Source organism: Cyclopterus lumpus, chromosome 6 (genome assembly GCF_009769545.1).
Source record: "Cyclopterus lumpus isolate fCycLum1 chromosome 6, fCycLum1.pri, whole genome shotgun sequence".
Lineage (NCBI taxonomy): Eukaryota > Metazoa > Chordata > Actinopteri > Perciformes > Cyclopteridae > Cyclopterus > Cyclopterus lumpus.
The window spans coordinates 17447355-17473417 of record NC_046971.1 but is presented as its reverse complement, the minus strand read 5'-3'; the positions used below and the strand labels follow the sequence as shown (position 1 = coordinate 17473417).

The 26063-nt window shown below is 44.1% G+C and overlaps 1 protein-coding gene across 1 annotated transcript in view; it reads right to left on the bottom strand.

The window, feature by feature from the left end:
* Positions 1 to 8855: 8855 nt before the first annotated feature.
* mrpl23 (mitochondrial ribosomal protein L23) overlaps positions 8856 to 26063 on the bottom strand; it is a 30329-nt gene continuing 13121 nt past the window's right edge. The window contains exons 4-5 of the mRNA XM_034535510.1: positions 24682 to 24755; positions 8856 to 9100 (exon numbers count right to left, since the gene is read on the bottom strand). Coding sequence (XP_034391401.1) covers positions 8936 to 9100; positions 24682 to 24755 — 239 coding nt within the window. The 3' untranslated portion in view covers positions 8856 to 8935. The remainder of the gene's footprint in view (positions 9101 to 24681; positions 24756 to 26063) is intronic.

Below are 26063 nucleotides of genomic sequence, written 5' to 3'. Positions count from 1 at the left end.
AACAATCCATCAATGTGCAGTGCAAATCCTGGAGCAGGCTCAGCAGAAAAACATGGCAAAAAAAAGTGAAAGCAGAAAAAAAAAGTGGTTCTTACGAGGAGGGAGAGAAAAATCTGTCTTTACAATCCCCCTGTTTCGCCCTGCCAACTTTCTGCTGGCTGTTGGTAGTGCGGAAATGAGAGCGTGCTAGATTCTCCCCTCCCGAGAATAACACAAACCCCTCAAAGCTCAAATCAAACACACAATCCACGTCACAGGAAACCATTTTGAAGCGTAAAACCTCCCAAAGGGAGCTCCATTTGAATGCTGCGGGTATGCGCTGCCTTGCTCGCCCCCCTGCGCCTCCCTCTTTCTCCCCTCCCGTCTCTCTCAAGGCTTCAACCACAACCTAACCCGAACCACACCACCTCTCAGACGACAAGACTCCCTTTCTCTCACTCCCTGTCCATTTCCCCCTTTATTCCTTCCTTTCCTTTTTTGCTCTTCTTTGCCTCCCTTTCTCTCTCTCTCTCTCTCTCTCTCTCTCTCTCTCTCTCTCTCTTTCTCTCTCCCTCTGAGCCTGCTATCAAACATTATAATTTCATCATCTATATTAATAAAAATAATATAATGTTTAGTTAGATAGATAGATAGATAGATAGATAGATAGATAGATAGATAGATAGATAGATAGATAGATAGATAGATAGATAGATAGATAGATAGATAGATAGATAGATAGATAGATAGAATGTGTACCATGCACATGGACATGCAGACACATGAGCCCCCTCCCCCGTCTCAAAACCTCAATCTTTTCCTCCTCTTCGCCTGGCAATTGAAACGCAGAGGTCAGGAGGGCATATGGGAGGCAATCACAGTAGTTTGTTTTGGATCTCTCACCCCCACACCAAGTCCTTGGCTGTGCAGGAGCAATGCCGCCACCTTGCCTGCTTGCAGCCTGGGAAACCAACACATCCTTAATCACTCAGGGCCTGTATCCGCCAAGGCCACACTAGTTGAGCCCCATCTGACAAGCTCAGGCCAGAAACGTTGGACTCCATCTGATGAATTCAGGCCATACAAGTCAAGCTCTGTCTACTGAACCCAGGCCACATTAGTGGCAGCCAGACAGTCAAATTCAGGTCGCACTAGTTGAGTACCCTTTGTTGAAACAGAGCCAATGAGAACATACTCTTCAAGCTCAGTGTCTACTCAACCCAGACCACTCTAATCAAACTCTGATGGTCAGACCTAGGCCGGGAAGTCGAGTCCCATCTAGTGAACCCAGGCCACAGAGTCCAGCAGCACCGGTTGAAATCAAGCCAGAGAATTCTGATCCATCTCTGGCTGGGTGAGCTGTTCTGTCATTATGTTGGCTATGGGTTGCTTAAGAGCCATGAAGGCCAACAACCATTTAGATCATAGGTGAGTTAGGCGAGTTGTCTTGCGTCATGCATCCCTTCTTCCCTTCTGATCCCCCAAACCAAACGTATAGCCTCTAAATCTCACTCTAATTTTCTCTCTGTCCATCTGTCTCCACCAGTTCACCTTCCAAAATATTTTCTTATTGCTCTTCCTAACCGCTTACCACTTTACCACACTTTCACCCTTCTCTCACACCTCTCTTGGACATCAGTCACAAACGTGCTCGATGTGAGCGACCAAGATCAACGTCTGAGAATGTCTTTGTGTAACTGTGTTTGTGCATAAACAATAGGGGTACTAAAACCCGGGCAGCATTTTTGCAGATGCTCCACTAGTGTCTGTTTGACAATGAGAGCTAAGGAAGAGATGTGTGTTAGATGGTAAACCACAACACTCTCAGACCCTAAAGAATTTCCCTTTTGAGATATCTTATTAGCATGTACTGGGAAGTATCCACTCACATGCACACACCATCACCACCACACCCACCATGTTTCACTCTGTCTCCATCGGGATGTCAGACAATTAACCTCAAGGTTCAGCTCCCTGTGTGACACAAAGAGATTAGTGAACCTGGTTTGATCGTGCGAGATGAGAAGAGACGTATGTTAAAGTACACAAGATCTCATTGCTCCCAATCTCTGAGGCTCATTATTCCCATGGACTCTCCTCTCCTCTGAAGCGTGTTTCAAGTCGGAGTGACCTGCGGGCAGACGTGAAGCAGTGATAGACCCACTGATCCCTATCCAGCCCACCGTGCAGCAGGAGCACTGAGCAGGTACATGAAACAAGCGCTGAGACCAGCCGGGACTTCCAGGAAGTTCAGCATCAGGGATCAGTGTGTGTTATTGACTTGGCAAAGCCTCCAGCCAGTACGATTCCACCAGCAAGGGGTTGGCTGACTGCACCAGTGCACATATGTGTATGTTTGTAGACCAGGGCTCAGAGCTGTGTAGTCCAGATGGGTGGCCGGCCCCAGTTGATTTCTGTTACTCTGTTATGACAATTGAACTCATTTGAACCACTGAATTCCTCTCTTTCTCTATAGTAACCCTGAATGCACCAAACCAACTCCCCTTCTTCTTACGTACGTCTCACTATTATTAGGTTGTTTAAAATGCTAATGTCTGTGTTGTTGAACAGCTGGCAGAGGCAGGGACCGCCCAACCAGCAGAGGAGTATTGTGTTGATAGCAAATAAGCTGGAATGGAGGGTCAGGAGAAATTCCTCCCCTCTTTCAGACAAACGTCTGTGCGTAAGTCTCACAAACACTGTGCCACAAAAAAAGGTTGCCCGATGGCTCCACCCCCTTTTGGTCACCACAAGCACATCTTTAAGCACAAACATAGATCAAAGATCCATTTGGTAATGAAGGCTGGCATGTGCCATCTTCTATTGTCAGGGCTTCTAATTGATCCTCATTGATGTTGTGACAGGCAAAGGGGAGGGTCTCTGGAGGAGCGCAAAGTTGGATAACAGCATTCAGCTTTTATTAAGCACCAGCACTGCTGAAGGATCCCTGAATAAGACAAGGCTGGCCTAATTGATTGATCCTTTGTGTGGACGCGCATGGAAGCAATAAGATACTTCACACAAACCAGACCAGGACAAGATGTTAACAAATCCTACAAATTGTGGGGGAAGATCCATTCAGATCTTTAACTAAAGTAGAAATGCCAAAATAAAACGATAGATTATAACAGAATTTCCCCATTAAGCTGTGTCATTTTATCATACAAAAAAATTATTATTGATGAATTATATGTAAGGTGAATGTTAATGATGCAGCTGGTTGTAACTATAAATCCCGATGGATGCTTTAATTCAAACGAATGCATCACATGTTATACAATGTTTTATTAATAAAATGTGTATCTGCATAGCAACAAATAGCTGTCAAATAAATGACGAGGCGAAAAAGTACAATATTTCATAAAAGTGGTAGAGTAATCTATAAAATAATGTTTATTTTATGATAAACTACACTACATTACAGTGGCAAATATTTCACTTTTTACTTCACTACATTGATCAGTTATAATTACTAGTTGCATTAGAGACATACACAATATTTGAGCATCTTATAAACCCAACAGTACATAATATTACAGCTACAATATTAAAATGCTGTTTCGATGTTAATGCATCAATAATTAAGAAACTATATATTATAATATATATTTATTTCCCGCACCACTGTACTCAAATACAAGTACCTCAAAATGATAATATGCATCGTCCTTAAGTCATAAATGAGAGGATATAAAAGTTGATAAATATATTCTTTATGAACTTCCATTTAACTTAAATACCATTTATTTTCAATCCTGTCAAATAATGCAGTTAATTTCGAGTCAGCATGATGTAATCGCAGATTTGATTTTGTTTGTTCACAAAAAGCTGCAAATTGCACAGAAATCACTGAGCGCTTTATATATACAAACAATAGAAGGTCATCTGTCCTTCTTCCTTCTTAATATTAGAAAAGCCTGTTTGATAGTGAAGCATTCGGATTCTCTGTAATCTAAGCAACAATAAACAGCCGGTCCACATGTTTTCTACAGCGTTCTCCTTCAGTTGTTGCTCCTGGCTCTGAGCCAACAAGTGTATAGATGTGAGTACAGTATGACCGTGTGTACACACACAGAGGGGTCACATCAGGGTACACTTAATGTGTGTCTGTGTGTGTGTTCACAATGAGGCATGAACACAAACATCATGTGTACATGTGTGTGTCTGTGTGCGTTTGTAGTAAATTCTTGGAAAAACAGAGGATGCTAACTTTTTTGCAGTACATGGACTCACACATGCACATATATACACACACTTATGGGGTGAAGGAGTGCACTGGCTGAGCTCAGATGAACCAATGGCAACCTGGGGAAGGAGGAATGTGTATGGCGCTTGTCCAAGAGAGGCCGTCAGAATCCTCAGCAGGCAACCCCGGTTGTCTTAGTGAACACAAGTGGGAGTGTGTGGGAGTGTGTGCATCTGCACAAGACGCTGGTAGGGCTGGTAATTGAGTAATTACATGAGTGTGTGTGTGATTTTACAGTTGCCGATGAATTGTGTGAATCCATGTGAAAAAGCCTTTAATTTAAACCATCTGTTATTAGTTGAAGCAGACTACAATCCATATGAAGCTCTCCCTTTCTTTCTTTCTTTCTTTCTTTCTTTCTTTCTCTCTTTCGAGCATACGGTCAAGCACAGCCATAAGGCGGGATCAATGACCATTATGATGGGATAAAGTAGCTACAGCGTTACTGTAAGATACTTGATTTTAATTCCTTCCCAGCTACAGGATGCAGTGAAGCATCTGTAGGTGAAGAGTAGCCTTGCAAGCAGGCAGCCACTACAGCCAGCGAGGAGATCTGCCCCTTAGGGAGGCTATAGAGAGTGAGGATGGGCAAAAATAAAGCATGATGTCATGCTGATTCCAAGTGTGGACTGCAGTAGCAGAAACAGGGTCATGTGTGCACTTGACTAATGCACAACCGAACAAGACAAAAAAAAGGAAGGGGGAGAAGAGTAAGGAGGGAAAAAGGAGTAAGAGGAGCAGAGTGATGGGCTGTTTAAAATATTCAACCCCCCATCCATTAACTAACCGTGTCGGGATGGGAACACGGCCTGCACTGTACATCCCATGAGAGAGGAGAGAGAGAGAGAGAGAGAGAGAGAGAGATGGTGCACTGTGGGAGTAGACCTCTTTCATCCAGGAGCCCTTGAATCCAGCTCAGCATTTTCTCAGTGATGTCATCTCTTTTTCCCTCTCACTTCACCCTCTGCACTTTCTTCCTCACCTACAGTATATCTGCTCTCCCTCTCCATCCTTCCTGGGCTTTCTTCGTCTTGCACGCACATGTTCGACCCTCCCCCCCCCCCCTTTCTCTGCACTTACTCGATGTGTGCTGCATTACAATATACGATGCATCATGTTCAGCACACATGGATCCCTATAAATCTGGAGCTACCTACAGTCATCCCGAGTTCAGTTGCAATAGGATATGTGGGGCTCGCTGCTTTCGCTGCATATCTCTCCATCCTCCTGTTCCTTCCCTCTCTAGCCGCGCAGCATCACCTGACAAGCGGGGAGAACACTGTGTTAACAAACAAGGAAAAGGCTGGGAGAGAGGTATGGGAAGAACATAGAGAGGAGGAGTGTATCGCTCAGGCACACACACAGACAAAAAACGTCCTTTGAAGTGATCATTATTTTTTACAGCCGTGGAGTTGGTGCAAGATATTTTCAGAGTAGGTTAGGCTCTACTGAATAAAAATAGAATAGACTTACATGAGGAAAAATGTAAAAACCCTGACGAGCCTGCACTTAGCTTTGTGACTTTAGGTCTGCAGGAGACAGCGATGACCGGTCTCTGCCAGCAAGGACCGGTCTGATCTGCTCTTACAGGAGCTCCAAACACCTGCTTATATAAACGGTAGCTCCTCCCATAGGAAATTAATTGTATCTCTGACATTATTAATCTATTTCTTGATAGTTTAATATGGTTATGTTTCATTCGACACGCATCACTGTGCATTTAGTATGTATTTCTATTCAGGAGTGCTTAAAAGCCTCTACCATCAGCTGTCTGTCAGAAATGGCAGAAAAATATTTAAAAAATTTATTTTCCTCTTACAATCCCTCTCAGCTCATCCATATAACCTGGGTATGGTTTGGCTTTTTTTTGGCTCTCGTGGGACAGTCAAGTGCATTTTGGAGTAGTAAATCAATTAAAATGTGATTAAATAAATATGATTAAGTATCTCAATTTCTTGTTTTACCTCTGTGGAGTCTTGCAGAGTCTGCCAAACAGTTCTCATCTCCTTTTTGTAAAAGAACTCAAAATCAAAGGGCTCCTACATACGTTTTTCATTTTCTGCAGCCAGGATTATGCATGACCTGGCTCCAAAGTGACCTTATTCTCCAGAGCTCACTTAAAGGGGGAGACACTTATCATATCGGACTACCTCACCTTGAAATTAAGGAGCATCCTGCTGATGTGTGCACTGAGAAGGGGGTCAGCCGGCTCTCCCTTTAACAAGGTCCAGCCGCCTGCTAGAAACCATATTCTTAACATATAAAAAACTGCTCGTGTCCAAAACGTCAGGACTGTGATTTGGCATTCGTCCTCCCTCAGAAGGTTTTAATGTAAATGTTGGTCGCATTTTGAGGTAAAGCAGTGTTCTATTCTTGAAAGAACTCATCCGTTTTATTCACGTCCAAACACTACGCAATTTTGGCAGGTCCTCTACAGATGTTATCGCTTAAAAAGGAAAGTCTATCCTAAAGTAACAAGTCGAATAATATGACAGAATATCTCGTCAGTAAAATTATCATAAGGAGTACAAATCTGTAAAAAATAAATGATATGGAGAAATACCAAAAACTTGACTCACCCAGAAATGTGTCAAGAGAACATCGTGTTACATTAGAGGTCTCCATCTAAGACTTCATTTGTTGTTTTGTTCCTTCCCTTTAATTTTTTTTATCCGTTTGTCCTGTTTACTTGTTCTACATAAAGAGCTAAAATGACTAAGAGACATTTATCTGCATCAGCAACAGCTCATTAACCAGTGTCGGTGTTTCATCTAGCAGAATCCAAAATACCCAAAACACCTTCAGAGTAATAGAATCAGCCCATCGATGCCAGTCTACAGCTGGCACCAGAGCGTGCATCCGACCTTAGAAGACAGAGTAACCCTGTGACAAGGAGCAGGAGGAGAACAGGGACAGATTATTGCTTGGCAAACACCAGAACTTGATTTCTCAACTTTAACGTGGGGCCCGTTCGGGCCGGGGGAGAGTGAGAACAGGAATTTGGTCTGACTCTCTGTTGGTTAAGCAGCTGTTTCTCTGGAGGTCCGCACTGAGCAACAGAGAGAGGAAGGAGAGAAGCGAGAAAGTGAGTGAGGCAGACAAAAAAAGAAATGGAGTGGCTGTGGAACAGGGGGCTGGTTTCGTTGTGAATCAGATTGCTTTATAGCCACGCAGGGGGTGAGTGGCTCCATGCAGCAGACGATGGGCCAACAGGATCAATATTGACATTCTCCTTAGTGATAGCTGAGTTGGCTGGGTGAGGTCAGGGACAGGACCTTTGTATTAGCCAGCCAGCATTAGTGGTCACGGCTGGGGGACACTTACTGTAACCTTGGCCTTTCAGCATAATGGAGGGTCTGAGCGTGCCCAGGAGATGCCCCTCCCCTTTATGGGCCTGATTACCGTAAGAGAGCTCAGTCCTCCAGTGGCCCGATTCAAACACAGATCATTACTTTGTCAAAACAGCTACCAGACCACGTTGGCATACGCGAAGGCCAGCTTGTGTGGCAAACAGCGTCTCGAAGTGCCAGTTGTTGAGCGCAGCAGCCATGGGAGATGAGGCGAACACAAGAAAAAGTAAGCGGAGCACTTTTGGACAAGTGACCATTTATTAGTTCTTATTCCAACAGCACTTACAATTAGACAGATTCACTGGCGAGTCCTGCATGCTAGGCAAACGCACACAAACACTGGGTACAATCTCTCAAGATTTATGGCAGGAGGTGCTACCGCAAAATAATAAAACACTCCAGCAAATTCCATGTCGTTGCTTTGCTGAAACAACAACTCAATTGTTGTTCACCTAAAGTGGTCAATTAATCCAAGGCAAACTCATAAAAGAGGAAAGGATGTGGGTTGTCCAGGTAGTCTGATCCAACTGGCTGAGAGTCAGGGCGACTAGGGATGCCACAATATACCCTTCCCCAGCATGGTAGAGGAAGAGAGGGAGAGGGACAAGCAGAAGGGACAGCAGAGGACACGGACGAGAAGGAATGGAAACTCCCAGGGAAAGACAAGCCAAAGAAAGAAGAGGTGCAGAGGTACTGTTGTCAAAGAGGAGGGGTAAAAGGAGAAGAGGGTGGACCAGGAAGGGTGGGAGGAGGCAGAAGAGGAGGTCATCTGAGGTGATGGTGATTCTGTACGGTGGGCTGGTTTCAAAAGATGGAGCCGGGCCACTCTCCTCCTCCTGCGTTTCTGTTCTGGCTTGAGTTACTGGACCGAAGCATCTCTCTCTCTCTCTCTCTCTCTCTCTCTCTCTCTCTCTCTCTCTCTCTCTCTCTCTCTCTCTCTCTCTCTCTCTCTCTCTCTCTCTCTCTCTCTCTCTCTCTCTCTCTCTCTCTCTCTCTCTCTCTCTCTCTCTCTCTCACACACACTCTAACACTCTCTAACACTCTCTCTCTCTCTCACACACACACACACACTCTAACACACTCTAACACTCTCTCTCTCTCACACACACACACACACACACACACACACACACACACACACACACACACACACACACACACACACACACACACACACACACACACACACACACACACACACACACACACACACACACACACACACACACACACACACACACACACACACACACACACACATTCTTTTTTTACTCCACACGTGTGACACTTTCATACAGAAATAGAAGTGACATCACAACAGTGGCGTAAATCAAGCAGAGTTCACGGTCAGGGGGCCGTCTCACAGCCCAAACCACTCCGTGACCCCGCCCCTCCTGGGGTCGGGTTTCTGCCTCTGCTTCTCGTCCTCCATGAACTTCTCCTGCATCTCCTCCATGGAGCCCTCCGTGGACGTTTGGTCCTTTTCTGGGAAGATGTCTGGGAAGGTGAACGTCTGGCCCTGGGCCTTGAATGCAAAGGAGAAAAAAAGGAGAGAAAAATTAGCATTGTTCTGCAAAAGGAATTTGTTGTTTATTTTGTATTTAAAATAATTTCACAAACCATTTCTTTGTGAAACAAAGAAAAAAACAACGCGTCAAACTGCACTTTCCTTAAACCAATTCCTTTTCTTTGCAGAAGAGAAATGAGATACATATTTTGGATCCAACACACTGTTTCTCCCTTGATATCCCCATTTCCAGTCATACAAACGCTGTCTTTCTCTCTGGCATTCAACTTCTCCAACTCTCCCCCACATTTAATCTTGCATCTCTCTCCATTTCTCTGGTCTTGATTTATTCAGGGGGAAAGGATGGTATCCATTATTTATTCCATACCAACCCATCTCTGGCCATGGCTAATGCATCACTGGCCCAACCGTAGTCTGTGTCAGGCCGCCCGTAGAGTACAGTACACACACATGCATGCTGCACACCCACGCACAAGACACGAACAGGTCAGTGGGTGCAGGCATGCACACATACACAGAGCCTATCCCTCTCAGCCTCTCCCATGGACACCTGGCAACAAGAATTCACTGTTATCAGTCTCAACTGGAGCCAAATCATTGTCGTCCTTAAATGACTACGACTTTTGATGATGAAACTGCACTTACATGTGTCATTTTTATCACTCTCATGTTCCCAAAGTTATTAATGATTACTAATGTTGTAGTGTACACCAAACAAAAGCTTACACTTTGTAATGACAAATAGTGAAATGTCATAATGTGACTCATACACTTTCATTCAAAGGGGCCTACCCCCATGAATGAATTGCTTCCATGAACACAATTGTCAATCAACTATTCTGTTTAAATATGCGGCCAGGTAAGAACAATAGAACATCCTGATAAAACAAAAACAACAGACAAGCTAAATAAGGACTGGATGCTTGGTGACTGGATACATGCTGGCTATGAGATGCTCCATGCTTCAAACATGACTGATAAGCACCCAATGGAGCCTGCACCAAATTTGGTTTAGGTAATGGTCATAGTTTCCCCAATTTCTTTCTCAGATTCAGATAATAGCAGAAGCTTCACTGGACACTGACAGCATACAATGCTTCTGATAACAGATATAACAGATAATAGTTAAATGGGGAGGCAATGCAAATGAGCATAATAACAACCAACATTTAAACTACACAATGGTCAAGGGTATTTTTAATTCCAACTTCCATCTAGATTTTGAATAATTATGATGTCATCTATCCATTTGAGACAATACTGAATACAACCCACAGATAAATCAACTTTTTTTGTTTATTTAAAACAAAATAATTTTTGAGAGGCTGCAGTCCGCATTTCTTAGGTCACGTACTAATCCTAATTTTAGGTTTTCAGTGAAAAACAATACACCCTGGAGACTGGGTGCATCTTAACCTGCAAAGACCCAGAGGTCACGGCATTAAGATATTAACCACAACCCAGTCTTTATGTGTGTGAACTACAATCCAGCCTGACATGTCCAATCTGACAATACTGGCATGACCAAGCATCTAACTACATCCAACCATGCAAAACACAACTATTATAACAAATTACTATTTTGGTACGATACTTGAATTTATGTTACTCTCTAAAATCTGGCCATTTGAGTCCAAACTCTCTGATACTAGCTTTGAGGAGCAGCTGAAGCCAAACATGCGCAACCTTCAATCAAAAGAAAAAAAAACACTGTTCTTGTGTTCCCGTCTTGCGGCAACGCCTGTATTGCAAACTACAGGAGGTTTTTTCTTGTGAGCGCAGTAACGCAGGAGGAGAGACAAGAGCGCAGAGCCAGTGAGGAGGAGAGGTCTTAGTCAGGCACAGGCAGAGATCTGCCAAACACCAGAGAAGCACCTGGAAACCGACCGCCCTGCCAAGGCCCGTTGTGTCTCTCTGCACTCGCACACACTGCCATCGAGGAACACATAATCCAGAACACAAACACTGGACCAGGCCAAGGGTAAGTTTGCCGCAGGAGTACGAGGTGGGGAGTGGGGAGAGGGAGGCAGCGGGGAGAAAGATGGAGGCGATGGAGGAAAGGATCTACCACAGCACTATAAACAGCAGACCTGGCAACGGGGAGAAACGACGAACCAGAGAGCCAACAAGACTTCACCCAATTTGAACCAAACGCTGTCGCATGACAGTTCCCAGTTATACCGCGTAGCGCTGGACACCTTGTGTATACACATGGCGAAGATTAATATTGGCCTCAGTGAGCGTCGATTCACAAAAACAACAAAGCCCTGAGATTGAAATCAACAAAGCGCAGAGACTCGTTAAACAAGTCTTATTGTTGGCAGCAGGCCGTACCCTGTGTGCGTCTGTGAGAGAAAGCGCGCGTGTGTGTGTGTGTCAAGGGTCTGCTGGACACATTTCCGCAGTAAGAGAAAGTGCTGGCAGAGGGCATTTTTATTTTAGTTTGAAATATATACATCGCACCAAAGCAGAGGCAAAGCCAATGTCCCCTCGGTCTCCGTGTGCTCCAAGCCAAAACGCTCTTTCCTGTGTGTCCTCTCTCTACTTCAGTATTTTTGTGTGTGTGTGTGTGTGTGTGTGTGTGTGTGTGTGTGTGTGTGTGTGTGTGTGTGTGTGTGTGTGTGAATGAGAGAAAGAGAGAGAGGGAGTGTGTGTTTGTGTATAAGTGCATATTGAGTGATTTATGGAGACCAAGACCAAGAGCCTGGCCAAAAAGGACAAAAGTGGAGAAAAACAGTAAGGCCATCGTCTTCACTACGCTCCCAATTGAATCTAGCTGCCATCCAGGAATATTGAGACGAGGCCCCACACGACTAGTGATGTAAACATACTTCTCTTACGCACATGAACAACCCATTACACCCACAGTTTCCCTCTCAATGGGAAAAGAAGAAACAAGGGGGGAAGGCAAATGTTGTCATTGACTCTCTACCAACCCGTCTCACTTTCCCCATCTGTGTGTATGTGTATGTTTCCTTATTAAGCTCTAATTTAATGTCTTGCTGTGTTCCAGGAAGTGTGTATTTAGGGTGTCGGTCTGGCCTGTGCCATTTGGGGACCACTGCCGGACTTTTAACCAGTTGATTGGGGACATCTGTCAGATCAGAGGCAACAATCAGGTGTCCCTGTATTGTTTTCCCAAAATAGTTTGTGTCTTAATTGGTGTGTATTGCTCGCTTATAAGCCTCTGTGGTGCAAATGTAATTCAGTGCAATGTCCTTAAATCAAACTTGCTTTTGTGTATGTGTGTATTCATGTGGACACAACAGAGTGATACACAAGCACCAAGTAATCCTGTGTGCAGCCCGAGAGCGAAGGGGGTAAAGAAGAGAGTGAAAAGAGAGAAGACCAGGCGAGAGGTGGAAAGAGACTCACAAAGGACAACTGTATTCTATCCGATTGCTTCTGACCTGCAACAAACTAAGTATACAGCTGTAAGTCAAAAACAACCGTGGGGGGGGGGACTTCTTTTCTTAAAAGAAGAAAAAGAAAGAAATTGAAGAATGTTGAGAGACTGGACTAGTGTTTCCAGTAACCTTGGAATGCCAGTGAAATCAATACAAGGAAAATGTAAAGGGGGTGACTCTTTCATTATTCATAAGCTTAGATTTAAGTATGAAATATGAAAGCCATAGTTGTTCTGACTTGATGTCTTTAAAATGTCTTTGATGAAAACAGGAAGGTGCCGGTTCGCGGTGCTTTTCCGACCTGGAGTTGAATAGATCGTTATTGCATTCGGCAGCAAAGGACACAAAAGGCTGATTCAACCTGCTGCTTCGGGAGTTAAAATATTCGGGCCATGACGGGACTGGACCTGGACCAGACATCGCCATGTGACAGTTGAGATACACATTAGCATTTAAATGCCTCTGAATGGCCTGAGCACAGAGTGAGAACTATGCTACAAATCTGACCAGAAACAAAACAAAAGGAGGCTTTCAAAGATGATTACTCAACCCCATTGTAGTAGGTTTGGACTGAATATTCCAATATCCTCAAGACAGCCTTCATGGTATCAGATTTTATTTCCTCTGGAATGGAAAAAAGTTTGAAGCAACATTTTATTACTTAAGAGACTGTTTAACCTTTAACCGACTCTTGAGGTCAAATGGTTACTTCTATTCAGATAATCTATTCAACCTAAAAATGTAATCCATCAGAAAAAAAACATTCTAAACACTCTTTTACAACCTGAGAGCAGCCTTTCTTTTGTGCTCTCCAAAACCTTGAGCACCTAGTTATTGTTGAGCTTAATAAGATTGGACGGAGGGGTGGGGGCCAAGTACTCTGACTTCTTGGATGACCACACTTGACCCTAAGAGACTGTCAGACACACTACATATCCCCTTTTATTGATGATGGACAATCCAGAAGGCATCAGAAGATAGTGCCATTCACAAAGCAGTCAATAAAAATCAACCAGATGTTGGCGGGGCCATGAGGGTGCGGCCAAATCTGGACCGCACACTGAAACGGAGAGGTGTTGACGACGCGGTGAGAAATCTCATGAGGCTGTGGCTCATGCAGCTGCGGTGGGATAAACCGTGGTGAAGCTCAGAGTCATCTTTAGTGTGTGTGTGCGTGTGTGTGTGTGTGTGTGTGTGTGTATGTGTGTGTGTGCATGTGAAAAAGAGACTGAGAGGTGTTCATATTGTGGTAGAATCCATTATGACCGCAACACGGAAGGCAAACCTTGCAGACTACAGAGGGACAGACCACACGATGAGGTTACCAGGATTAGAGCTGAGGGCAACCCCCTGCTGAGAGTGTGTGTGTGTGCGTCTGTGTGTGTGTGTGTGTGTGTATAAACCCGATTTAACTAGGGAAATGTTGACTGAAGCATGCATCATGCTCTTTTTCAGCAACTCATGCAGTTGTACACATCGACACCAGAAGCTGTGAGTTGCTCATTAAAAAAGCCACCATTTTCCTTCTGTTGGCCAGCAACCAGCTCCACTTGACCAGTTGGAGGAGGTTGCGCGCCTTGCTTAAGCTAGAGGGTGGAGCATTAACTACACTCTTTCCAAACCGGCCCGAGCAGCCAGAATGCGGATTTGAAAAGGTGTGATCACACCTTTGTCAGTCTGTTTTCTTTGGTCTTAACCGCAGATGTAAATGTTGTACATTTTTCTTTTCGGTTCATTTAAGTTCACACTGCCCAATTACAAGTGAACCGGGGCTTGTAAACGAGTCAGATGGACTCACAAGTAGCTTGTTTATTGGACAGAGTTTTGGCAACCTGTCTTCCTGCAAGATTACAGATTTTGGCAGCCAAGGAGCAAAGGGGGGGGGGGGGGGGCTGGAGAACCAAATTTGATTCCAGTTCCTTTAGGTTTAACTAAGCATTTGGAACTTATCTGCACTTTTTTGACATAATTTAGCATCTCTGGTCTTATACCAGATAAGAAGGAAATAGCTGACTACAGTGATCAGTACAGGCTGTGGTTTGCCCTTGGGTCACTTTGTTATGCTGGCCTTTCCAAGCATGAGTAACTGCTGGCTATCCGATATCAACATCCGTCTCCTTGTACCCATAAAATCGTGTGAAGAAATGCCCAAACAATGGACAACATGTTCATGAGAATGTTTTTGAGGCTGTTTCTTGTAGTTAGTTCACATTATATTCCCTGTTCGAACAAACTCTACCTCAGTTCACTTGGAAGCGGACCTACCAGGTTTGCTTTGAATTATACTGATGAGAATAACAAACCAACAGAGCTTTTCCCAAAAGTTAGGTATGTTTGGGGATGTGTGAAGGCTCAAACTCAGTGCAGTCTTATAAAGTGGTCTTGCGTTGTGTGTACTAACACACACACAGTAATATCTGTATCTGAAAGGCTAAAAGACAGAAACCCGGGATGTGCACTCAAGTATTAAGGCAAAATCTGCAAAGCCCAACACGTCCAACTATTGATCTTAGGTCATATTGTTGATCTCCACCTCTACAGTTTCTTCGCCTAATATTGCAAAATCTCTGGTTGCTTTTCTATCTGGAATCACTGAGAATAAATAGTCTGAGCAAACTGGGAGAGGCAGGAAAGACGATGGAAGAGGGCAGAAGAGAAGAGATGATGACTAGTCTGATGACTGTAAACAGCTCCCTCTGCCAGGCCCCTGGGTGGGCCACACATTCACTCTCACTTTATCTCATTGACACACACACACACACACACACACACACACTAGAGTTAGGGGAAGAGAGGGTGAAGGGTTGCAACTGGACTGTTGTTCCCTCAGGAAGGACAGGGAGGTGAGAATTATTCAATGGGATGTTGAAAGAGGATACAATGAAAAAAAGTCTGGTGAAAAAGTCAAACTGAGATCACATGAGAGCCTGAAAGGCATTTAGCAAAATAACAGCTGAGAGAGACAGCAAAACATCTCCCTCTGTAAGAGACACATAAGTGGCAGAGTGAGTAGTCCACTAACCAATAGCATCCTGCCGTGGGTTCGTTCAGGGTCATGACCCCGGTCCTCCCTCCAATTACAATGACATCCCCTCCACAGCTCGGCAACAGCCAAATAACTTGGTCAGCTTTGGCTTGCTGAAATCTATGTTTGGACTAAGTTTTTTCATTCACATTATTTTGGTCCACACGAGGGAGACTAACAATATGTTGGACAATGGTTTTTTTGTGTGTATAGATCTATATGTGCACATTGGGAAATACATTGCTTGCCATGTGATTGATGCAAAACACTTCTTAATTCAGTGGTTTAATCCCAACACCCAGAGGTGGTTAAATAATCACTTACTCATCGCAGTTGGAAGGAGGTATATATTTCTAAAATATAAAATTTCCGCGTGAAAGCCTGTTTAGCTAACATTTGCCGAGTACGTTAGCACTCATTAACTAGCATTAGCACTGTATTCACATGCTTTTGATACTAAATGATTGTAACAGTGAATAAAGACCTACACGGCTTCATGGGAACAGGGTTGTTCCTTAATTTCATTGTCTTCGGTCTCGACCGTCAGGTGATATGGTGGTTCACTTTTACACTGTAATCTGTAGGTTTTAGCTTCTATCTTTATCTTTTTAACATGTTTCACTGCTGATTCAATTCACATCCTACCAACCATGTTCTCCTGTTTCCAAAAGGGAGTGTAGTTAGTGACAGTGTGGGCTCCATGGTAGCTCTGACTACGGCTTAGCAAAAGGTCAATTACACTGGAACAAATGAATGCATTGTTTTCCTGTGAATTCCTCGTGCTTAGGTAGGCAATCTGAATCCATCACTGGAATGGTGGACTCTGCCACTACCAATAAGAACTACTATCTGGAAAGCTTCATTACCGAATGTAAATACATTGAACAGATGTTGCAGAAAAAATGCAGACCATTAATAGTATCAGAACTAGAGTCTGATTTAATTAAATTCTGAGGATTAAAACTATAAATGCCGATTCTCAATTACTGTTCTAAAAATGTACCAGCACACTTCTCAACTGTACAATATAATTACAATATCACAGCCTTACACGTAGGGACAGTTCCACGCAGTAAAGCATTAGTGCAATTTGTTTTTAAATAAAGTACTGCATTGGATTGGTATTTAGTATTAGCCAATACCTTGTCAGAGTAGTGAGTTTTTAAATCAGATTTTATTAAAGATATTGACAATTGTGCTTTTGTCAATATGGTCATACAATGAGAAACTTGAGAACTTCAGATGCATTAAGATGCACAGAAACTAATTGTGTGATACCTTTTGGGACAAAAAGCATGAGCAGGAGTCAAGGTTACATTTTTTTTATTTGCCATCTGTGCCTAGACCAGCAGTCCAGACACATTGGAATTATTTTTGCAGGGTTCTCCGAGTCAACAGAGGTACAAAACAAACACACTATAATAATAATAGAAATATGAAGAATGAAAAATATATTTTTAAAAAACACTACAAAAGACACTGTACATAGTGGTAAAGTGTCAACCAGGTGGGCCAATACCGGCTCTGGCGTCAACTGAAAATACTTTAGGATCTTTTGCAGGGACCCTCTGACATACTAGTGCAGGGCGTCTAGTGATATATACGTACATACTTCTGCCCAGAAACAGAGGGTGTGAGTGAGAACGTGTGTGTGTGTGTGTGTGTGTGTGTGTGTGTGTGTGTGTGTGTGTGTGTGTGTGTGTGTGTGTGCGCGCGCTTGGTAGTTTTCATGTCTGGGCATGTCTGCTCCTTGAGACATTGGACCCTTGTAACAGAACTCTCAGGAAAAGATCATCACCATATAAATACACACCCAGCCACCCACCAAGCCGTTTACATTTATCCGGTCTTGAACTGGACACTCAAGAGGATAACAACAACAAAAACAATAGCAGCAAAAGCCAAGGATAACACAACCAAATCTGTCCATATTAACAATAATACCAAGCGGTGAATCACAATGCCTTCTGTCTTCAACGCCAACACAACCTCTGTACCTTAAATCACACCTAAATCTTGTCTCAACCCCCCACCCCCATTAAACACACATAAACAGATGTTCACTATCATTATCCCCTTCATCTATGTCATCCCCCCTGCCCCAACCCCCCCATGTACCCCATTTCTTTCTCGCCAATGCATGTAAACAACCCTCACCTCACCCCCCCCCCCCATCATTTCAAGCATCTTCTGCACCTACCCCACCCCCAGACCCAACTATCTATCTAGGCTAGCCCCCCCCCCCCCACACACACACACACACAACTCTACATGCACATGCAACATAAACATACAGGCATTGCCCCTGCCCCCTTGCTGACTGAGGAATGCGAGGACCAGCTGGTGGAGAAAATATAAAATGAAGAAGCATACCAAAACAGGAAATGCATCAGCAGGGGCCTATCAGAGGGCTTTATCAGGCCAGTGGCAGCTCTGCTTAGAACCTGGGTGGCGCCGCATGGTGATTGGCTGATCAAAGTGGCAGCTGTGTCATTATAGGAGGTCAGGGGTAATCAAGAAGGGTTACGAGCATGCACTTGTGTGTGTATGTGTGTATGTATGTATGTGTGTGTGTGTGTGTGTGTGTGTGTGTGTGTGTGTGTGTGTGTCCATGCTGGAATGTGCATGTGTTGCCATGGCTATCTAAATAGAGGGGGAACCTGAAAGAAATGTGGGAGGAAATGAGGGTGATGATGAGAGAAGATGCTGCAGATAGATAAAGTAAGAATCAATTGAAAACGACAGAAGAAAAGACGGTGAAGGAGGAAGTGCCTCTTTATTTCCATGATATGCATCTCTGATCAACATGTTTTGCGGCAATACATCGGCAGCACAGTCATGTCAATAAAGCTTGTGTCATCTGAACTGAATCAAGCGTAACGAGTAAAACGTGTAAGAAAGAAACAACAGGAAGCCTCAACTGAAGCAATCCAAAAAAAAGAGGTTTGCGTGTGAGATACCAAACCAAATGGTTAAGACCCTGCTCTGCTCTCTATAATTCATGTTCTCTCTCCACTGAGCTCTTATGCAACCTACACATACACTCACACAGCCACACACAGGATTTTACTTCGGAGGGATTTTTTCAAATCAGGAGACACGTAGGGAGATGGGGAGGGGGGGCTGATTGCCAGGAAAAGCTCACCACCAGCATAGATGCATGTGCCCATGCACACACACACACACACACACACACACTTTCATACGCACGCATATATATGTACACACACTAATTAGTGTATCAGCCCATTGCTTCCTTCCGAAGGTTTAGCATGTTGACAGATGTATTTTAGTGAAGGTCGGGCTGCATGACTCTTGATAAAAGGAGAATCGTGACTTTCTCATCTAATGAACTAATGCCACCATTTTCTCCACCAATTCTACATATAATAAAAATGTTGCAACTGTCACTCAATTTTACACAAGCTCACGGGACAGCGACTTCTTTTTTCGATCTTCTGGCAAAGTTTACTTGGCCTTGATAGCTTCCTCACATTGAATTTTGTGATGATATTTCAGGTGACTGTATGAATATGTGGGGATTCAATGCATCACATTGGTTTTAATGTGCAGCATGTGCTTTTGATTCACCGTTTTTTTTTAATCAATAAAAGTTCAAAAAAAGCATGCCTCTTTATTTTGCCAGATCTTAGATACATCTTCTTTTAATGGTTTTATTGATAGACACATTTTGTTTTAATTTTTTATATAATTCAATGTTTGTTTGTTTTTACCACGCTACTGCTGCATTATCTGTCTTTTATATTAGATGTTTTTGTTTCAATAGTTACATTAGAATTGTTTAAACTCAGTTTCAAATGTACTACAGATAAGAAGCCTTGCATACAGAAGAAACATTGTCATGTAAGAATTGCTAGTGGTGTGAAAAAAAAAAGCAAATTGATTAACACATGATAAACTGTCCAGCTCTATGTAAAAGAGAAAAATGAGGCAGACAGAGGAGAATAAAAAGCACTGGGGGAATTGTGGCAAAAGTTAAAAATGTTAATTGCCGTGATAAGCAAGGGTGAGGCAGCACAGAGAAGGGAAGGAAGCAGAGCGGCAGACTAGACACAAAATGCTGTGAGGAAAGCCTGTGTAAAGGAGGAAGAGGGAGGGAAGGAGAGTGGGAGCCATCAAGATCCATACAGTTGAAAATAATAAAATTCCACAAAGATTAGCCAGATTTCCCTGTCGGCCCGGGCCGCCTGATTCAGCACCTCCAGCTCCCGAGAGCTGGGTTCTCTCAAAGTGGAGAACACGAACGGGAGGATGAGGGGGATGAGGGGATGAGGGGATGAGGGGGATCCCCCCCCCTCCTATCCTGTACCCCTCGCCTCCGCCCCCTCTCAGCCCAGCCTGATAGACAAACAGTCACACACAACCCTAGAAGGTCTATTGTTAAGCAACAAGGAGTCAATAACAGATAGGAGATGAGAGGAGGCTAGAGAGCGAAGCTGTACAGCCAAACGTTGCCATCTAGTGTCAGTCAAACAGAGAGGAGAACCAGACTTGGTCACAGCCTCCCTCTCATAATCACTCTCAATACAGCTGTTTTTTTCTCTTGCGTGCTCTCCCCCCTTTTCAGCTGTGTCACAACTCCTCCATGTTTGCCACTCAGTCTCTCCCTCAGTTTGTTTGTTTTTCTCTCTCTCCCTCTCTCCCTCTCTCTCTCTCTCGCCGTCACCCCCCATTCTCTTTCAGTTGAGTGATGCCTTCCCTGTGGATCGAGCGGGGGTGGAGAAAGAAACAGAAAGAAACACGGGAAATGAGCAATTTGAATGAAGCTACCACTTATTCTATAACTGTTGGTCCAACCCCATATCTTGTTTTGTTCTGTGGTCGTCAGGTCGGGACGGTGCTTTGGTGCACAGAGCAATCTGACTGGTGCAACTGGTTTGCTGCATTGCTGTCAGTGGTCAGGGCTCCAGAGAGAAATCTTGGCACCTTATTTACTATTTTTATGAAATCTAGGCCACCAGACACACAACTAACAAAGAGCCACTACTGGGAAAATGAGCTGTCTTCAAAAGAACCGAAAATAAAAGAGGGTTTACGTTTATAAGCTAAAACAACTTCTGACAATGTATAAGATTATATGGATGTGACTTTCAGACGACTAAACGTTAAAACCATGATTATTATCATAATATTGTAATGTTATGTAAATAAAATGCAAAGCATCAAGGAGAACTAGATCGTGACTACTATCACAATAATGATGTCATTGGTTTATGTGTAAACAAAACTAGCTGCTCACTTCATGACAACTAAAAGGTCGGCATCGTGACAAAACCCTGGACCATCTGTGGGCCTGCTCTCCCTTCTGCTGCACAGTTTTCACTCATCATCTACTTTCACTACTTTCGCCCTGATGCAGACTCTCCTCCGACTGTATGGAGAGAGCTTTTGTCCACAGATAAACTCTGTTGAATGGAGCCTGAGTGGGATTTGTGCAACCATGCCCCACAAAAGGACGGACTTACGACGATGCTTACAGACTCCCAACGAGGCGTATACAGCCTGTCAAACAACAGCTAACTGGCGTGGATATTTATGCTAAATGGTTGCGAGCATTCCACAGGTGCCTGGATGTGCCATGCGGTGCTCAACGCACAAAGAAACACAAACTACTGCTCCTCCACTCTGACCTCTTCAGAAAACAACTCCGGGGAAATGTCTGAGATTCCTTTCTTTACACGGATACCGTTACGGTCTTTCAGCAAATGATGGAGAAGCTTCACGTGCCGGCGAATGAACCTTTTCTGTTCAATCATAAAAAAAAAAAAATATGTTCCAAATATAATTTTCAAAACTGCTCCCTGTAAGGCAAAGGGCCGTTTAACCACAGAAATGCTAATGACATTTAAATAGATGAATAAAATCAAAAGGGATTTGACAAAATCCCGCAAGCAGTGTTGAAAATCAGCATGTTGTCAGATTTCACCAGCTGTAGACAATCTGCTGATTGGACATCGTTACTTTTACAGCATGCAGGTTACATTTACAGCACAATGTGGCACTAATCTGGATCATTCAGAAAAGCTGAGACTGGTAGGCATCCCATTCATATATTCACAGCGTCACCCTCTGGGAGCTTTCAACGTGCACTCGGAGCACTCAGCCCGCTGAAGTGCTGCAGCTGGCACCAGAAAGCAAAGCTCGCTTGCAAACTAGCTGCCACTCCAAAGACAGAAAATAACTCCTCCTCACCACAGCCTTTTCATTTGCATGCCAGGCAGAAAGTACTTTATCGTAAATGTTTGACTGATAGTAATGTTGCAGAACAACGACTGAAAACATTTAAAAATGACTATAATTTCAGAAGTGCTTTGCTTTCTCTTTTATGCACCAGATTGCATTTCAAAGGTTTCAAATGGAAGCACGGTTCAACTGGAAATGGTGGCCCGTTGCACTTCAGCTGTGAGATGGGCCAAGATAATTTAATGATGGTAAACCATCGGGTCTGACATGCATTATGAACACGGTCAGCTGCAAAAAAGCCTTTAGTAGGCACATGCACGTCGACTCTGAACGAGGGTTCGTTGCAAAAGTGCGCCGTTTTTTGCTGAAAATGTAAGTGATCTGACTTGCTTTGCATATACTGGAATGTTCCTAAAAACCTGAGGCAAAGTGAACCAGACAAGAAACTTAATGAACCTATTGTACATGAAGTAATGTCTACAACAGAGGTCAAAAAGGGCAATGCAGGATTTTCCAGCATCAACAGTATGAGTTGACTGCGAAAATCGGAAACAAGTGTTACCCTGAGCGTAGCGGTTAGTGTTAGGCCTTTTAGACTCAGCTTGTCCTAGCGGTGCATGAAAGCAGTCTGACTCTTTACACACCAGCCCCATTGATGTGCAGCCAGACCTGAAAGCAGTCTGATAGACTTTCATTTTGTACTGCTGTTTGTGTTACCACACTACCTGCACCACCACGACTGCCTGCCTGCCTCACACACACACAGCTTTTCCTCGTCTCTGGACCTCCCTGCTCTGGCATGACTCCATCATACCCTTAGTCAACCCCCCACCCCCGCTCACCCCCCCGTGTGATCCCCTCTCACACACACACACACACACACACACACACACACACACAAAAACACTTCCCCATACACAGTGCACATTTCACACATGCAAGACATGCTATCTCTTCCCCCGTTACTGGGGTCCCCCTGTAAGCCTGAGGAAAATGGCTGTCACGGAACCCCTCTAACGGGAGGCCTCCCTTCAACCACAAACAAAGAGTAAGGAATGAGAGAGGGAGAGTATTACTGCTGCAATATTAGCTGATGGAGGGAGCAGGGGAGAGAGGCGGAGGGGAGGATGAGGGTAGAATGGGGGGACCGCGGTGTGAGCATCGACCCACAGAACACTCTCCCACATGTGGAGTCAATTAGGAACAATCTTGTTTTCTACCCACTGCTGCAAAAGAAAGGAGGGTTTTCTGGAGCTGTGTGTGTGCGTGTGTTGTGTGTGTGTACACAAGAGAGAGAGAGAGTGAGGTAGGAAAGAGAGTTAAACGAGAGAATGTTTTTTCCAAAAACCTGCCAGAGAAATAGGCCGGATATTCGGTTTTATATCAAGCCATTTAAAGCACAAAGAGAGCCTGCATCCGAGTATTTCTACCCACTGTTCACCATCAAATCAGCATGACTTCAGAAAACCGTGACGTTCAGAAAACCGCGACGTGATTGCGACTACAGACCGAATGACACTCAAGGAAAAACACAGGTCCTCTGAGAGGACACAATGTGCATGAATGATGCACACAAGTCACAGTGTGCGTGTCTATGTGTGTGTGTCGTTCTGCCTCCTCACACCTATCATCGTCATGTGCCTCTGGTGAGACCGAAACATCACTACCGACTCCAGACGCACACAAAATCACAGGCCACTTCCTTGGTGTCAGACAAGAGGAAGTCTCCCCGTTTAAAGATTCATGGCTGTTTCAATTATGTATCCTCTTTCAAATGTCGTGTTTATACAATTTTCATTATTCATCCGTTTCAAGATTGATGGCTGGGTGGGCGGCGTGGCATAAACAAGCATCTACACCGCTGTTGATTTGTCTGGGCAAGATCAAAACGGCAGGCAGAAAACAAAGGCCCCTTGCTTTTCACGTCTGCATCAAAGGCGCATAAAAACAGTGACTTTTTTTGACATTTTGGGAGGGAGGTTTGTTTGATTTCAAAGACTTCAAACATTGGCAAGACCTGGAGGGAATGGGCCTTCCTGACCCAACGCTCACCTCAAACACAGGTGTGAAGGCAACAGCTGTGATGCAATGAGTGAGTCTGGGCTGACACACCACCATCAGGAGTGTCCCTTCAAAAACACACACGCACATGCACACAAACACACACACACGCAGACACACAAAGTGCAAATGAGTGCTCACATTCCTTTTATGGCACACAAGCCCAGAAAGGAGAGCTACACCAGATGATAAACATATCTCAATATTTCCTGTAATAAGTCTGGCAGGTAACCAAAGACGACCTTTCACCCTCAGGCTCTGCAAGAACCCAGACTGATGCTTTTTCAGGGGGGCAGCCAGAGTGTGTGAACCACACAAGAGAGAGATGCAAGGTAGGGTTGCGTGATTTGTGTGCATGGACGCATGTGTGTGCATTAGAGGATTCTCTCCTGAGAACATTTTAAATGGAAGGTGAAGGAACAGTGCTTGTTAAAAAAAATGTGCGGAGCATGTGTGCACACTGATGTTCATTTTTGTTGTTTGGTCTGTTCGTACCTGCATTTGTCTGAGAGTGAGTTCGAGAGCTCACCTTCAAAGGCTGCCGGCCCCTCAAGGCTCCGTGGGGGAACATCAACTAAGCCGTCTCACCTTCCTCACCCGGCAAGTCCCCCTTTCAAAAATAGCTCATGACACAAAAGCTGAAGCCTCAAGGCCCCTAAAATGCCCTTTTCCCCTGGGTGTTGTGTTTAATAATGCCTCCCCCACAATAAAAAAAAGGGCTGGGTGTTAGAGAGAGAAAGTTATTGTGGAGGGATCTCCACCTCCCACTGTGTACAGAACAGGAGTCACTGAGCTGACGCTACTCAAACAACACACCAACCAGAAAAGCCTGGGAGTGGGAGGATGAGTGTACGTGTGTGTGTGTGTGTGTGTCTTCTTACCAGCTGAACGTAGGCTACTTTATAGTCAGGCTGCTTAACCTTCTGGTTGAGATGATTCCTCTTCTTGTTGGAGCCTGAAAAACACAGAACAGCAGGTATTACATTTGTTGGTAAACAGGAAAGACTAAACATGAGCAAATTCTGAGCAGAGAGTGGGACAAAGTGATGATGGTGACATTTATGAATATGGTGAGAATTGGGTTGGGCAATATGACAATATACTGTGAAGACAATGGAAATGTGTCAACTGGAGCGTCACTGCTGTACTGCTTCTGTACTAAGGTAGTTGCCCTATAACGAGTTGTATTGGTTCTTGGTGGATACTGTTGCTGATGAGTGTGCAGGACTGCTTTAGTGTTGTTTCATCACTGTGAAGAATTACCTTGATTTGAATGGTATTTTAATAAAACAAGACATTTGATGATGCCATCTAGGACTCTCAGTAATGATGTTATTAAGCCCAAATGAATAATCAATTACAAAGGAGAAAATAATCGTCATTTATTAATAAAAGTCCACCGCGAGGCAAAATGACGAAACACTATCCTGACTATTTATCGGTGAACTAATCACATTATGTTTAATTCCTATTTGAACAACAGATATGTTACTATACATTTCTGTGCAGAGAATACTGTGTGTGTATGTGTGGTAAAGCAGAGCTCGATCTTGTTGACTGCACACGTTAAACTCTTCCCCAGCTGGAGATGATGATGACATCATCCTCTCTCCTGTCAGACCTCTCTATGTAGAGGACTCTGGGAGATGCTCTGTGTGTGTGCACGTGTGTGTGCGCATGTGTGTGTGTGTGAGGTTAGGAGTCTGGCTTCAAATTAAACTTAAAGGCACTTCACACAGGTACAGTATCAACAGTATCAAACTTAGAACCCTAATCTCAATAAGACCCTGGTGGTCAAGTAAACAGGTCCTTCCATTGCCATGGGAACAGTTTATGACATGGAAAACAAGGGAAACATACCGCTGTAATGAGTAGTTTGTGTGTGTTGGGTATCTGTGTGTCGTATATGTAGCCCAGCGCTCAGGGAAAGCCCTGAGCAGCCCCCCCCCCCCCCTAACAGGAGGCCCATGTGTGGGTGGGAGACAAGGGTAACGAAGAGTGTGTGCCTGTGTGTGTGTTCCTGATTTCTAAGGAAATCCACAGGGAACTGCTACAACCTTTGAAAGCGCAAGGTAAGACACTGACCTGTCCCTCCACACACACACACACACACACACACACACACACACACACACACACACACACACACACACACACACACACACACAGAGGAGAAGTGTTTTTCTTCATTCACATGATGGGCCTTTCCTTACACATACAGACACACAGACAGAGCTTTCATGCAACACTCGCAAACGCAAGC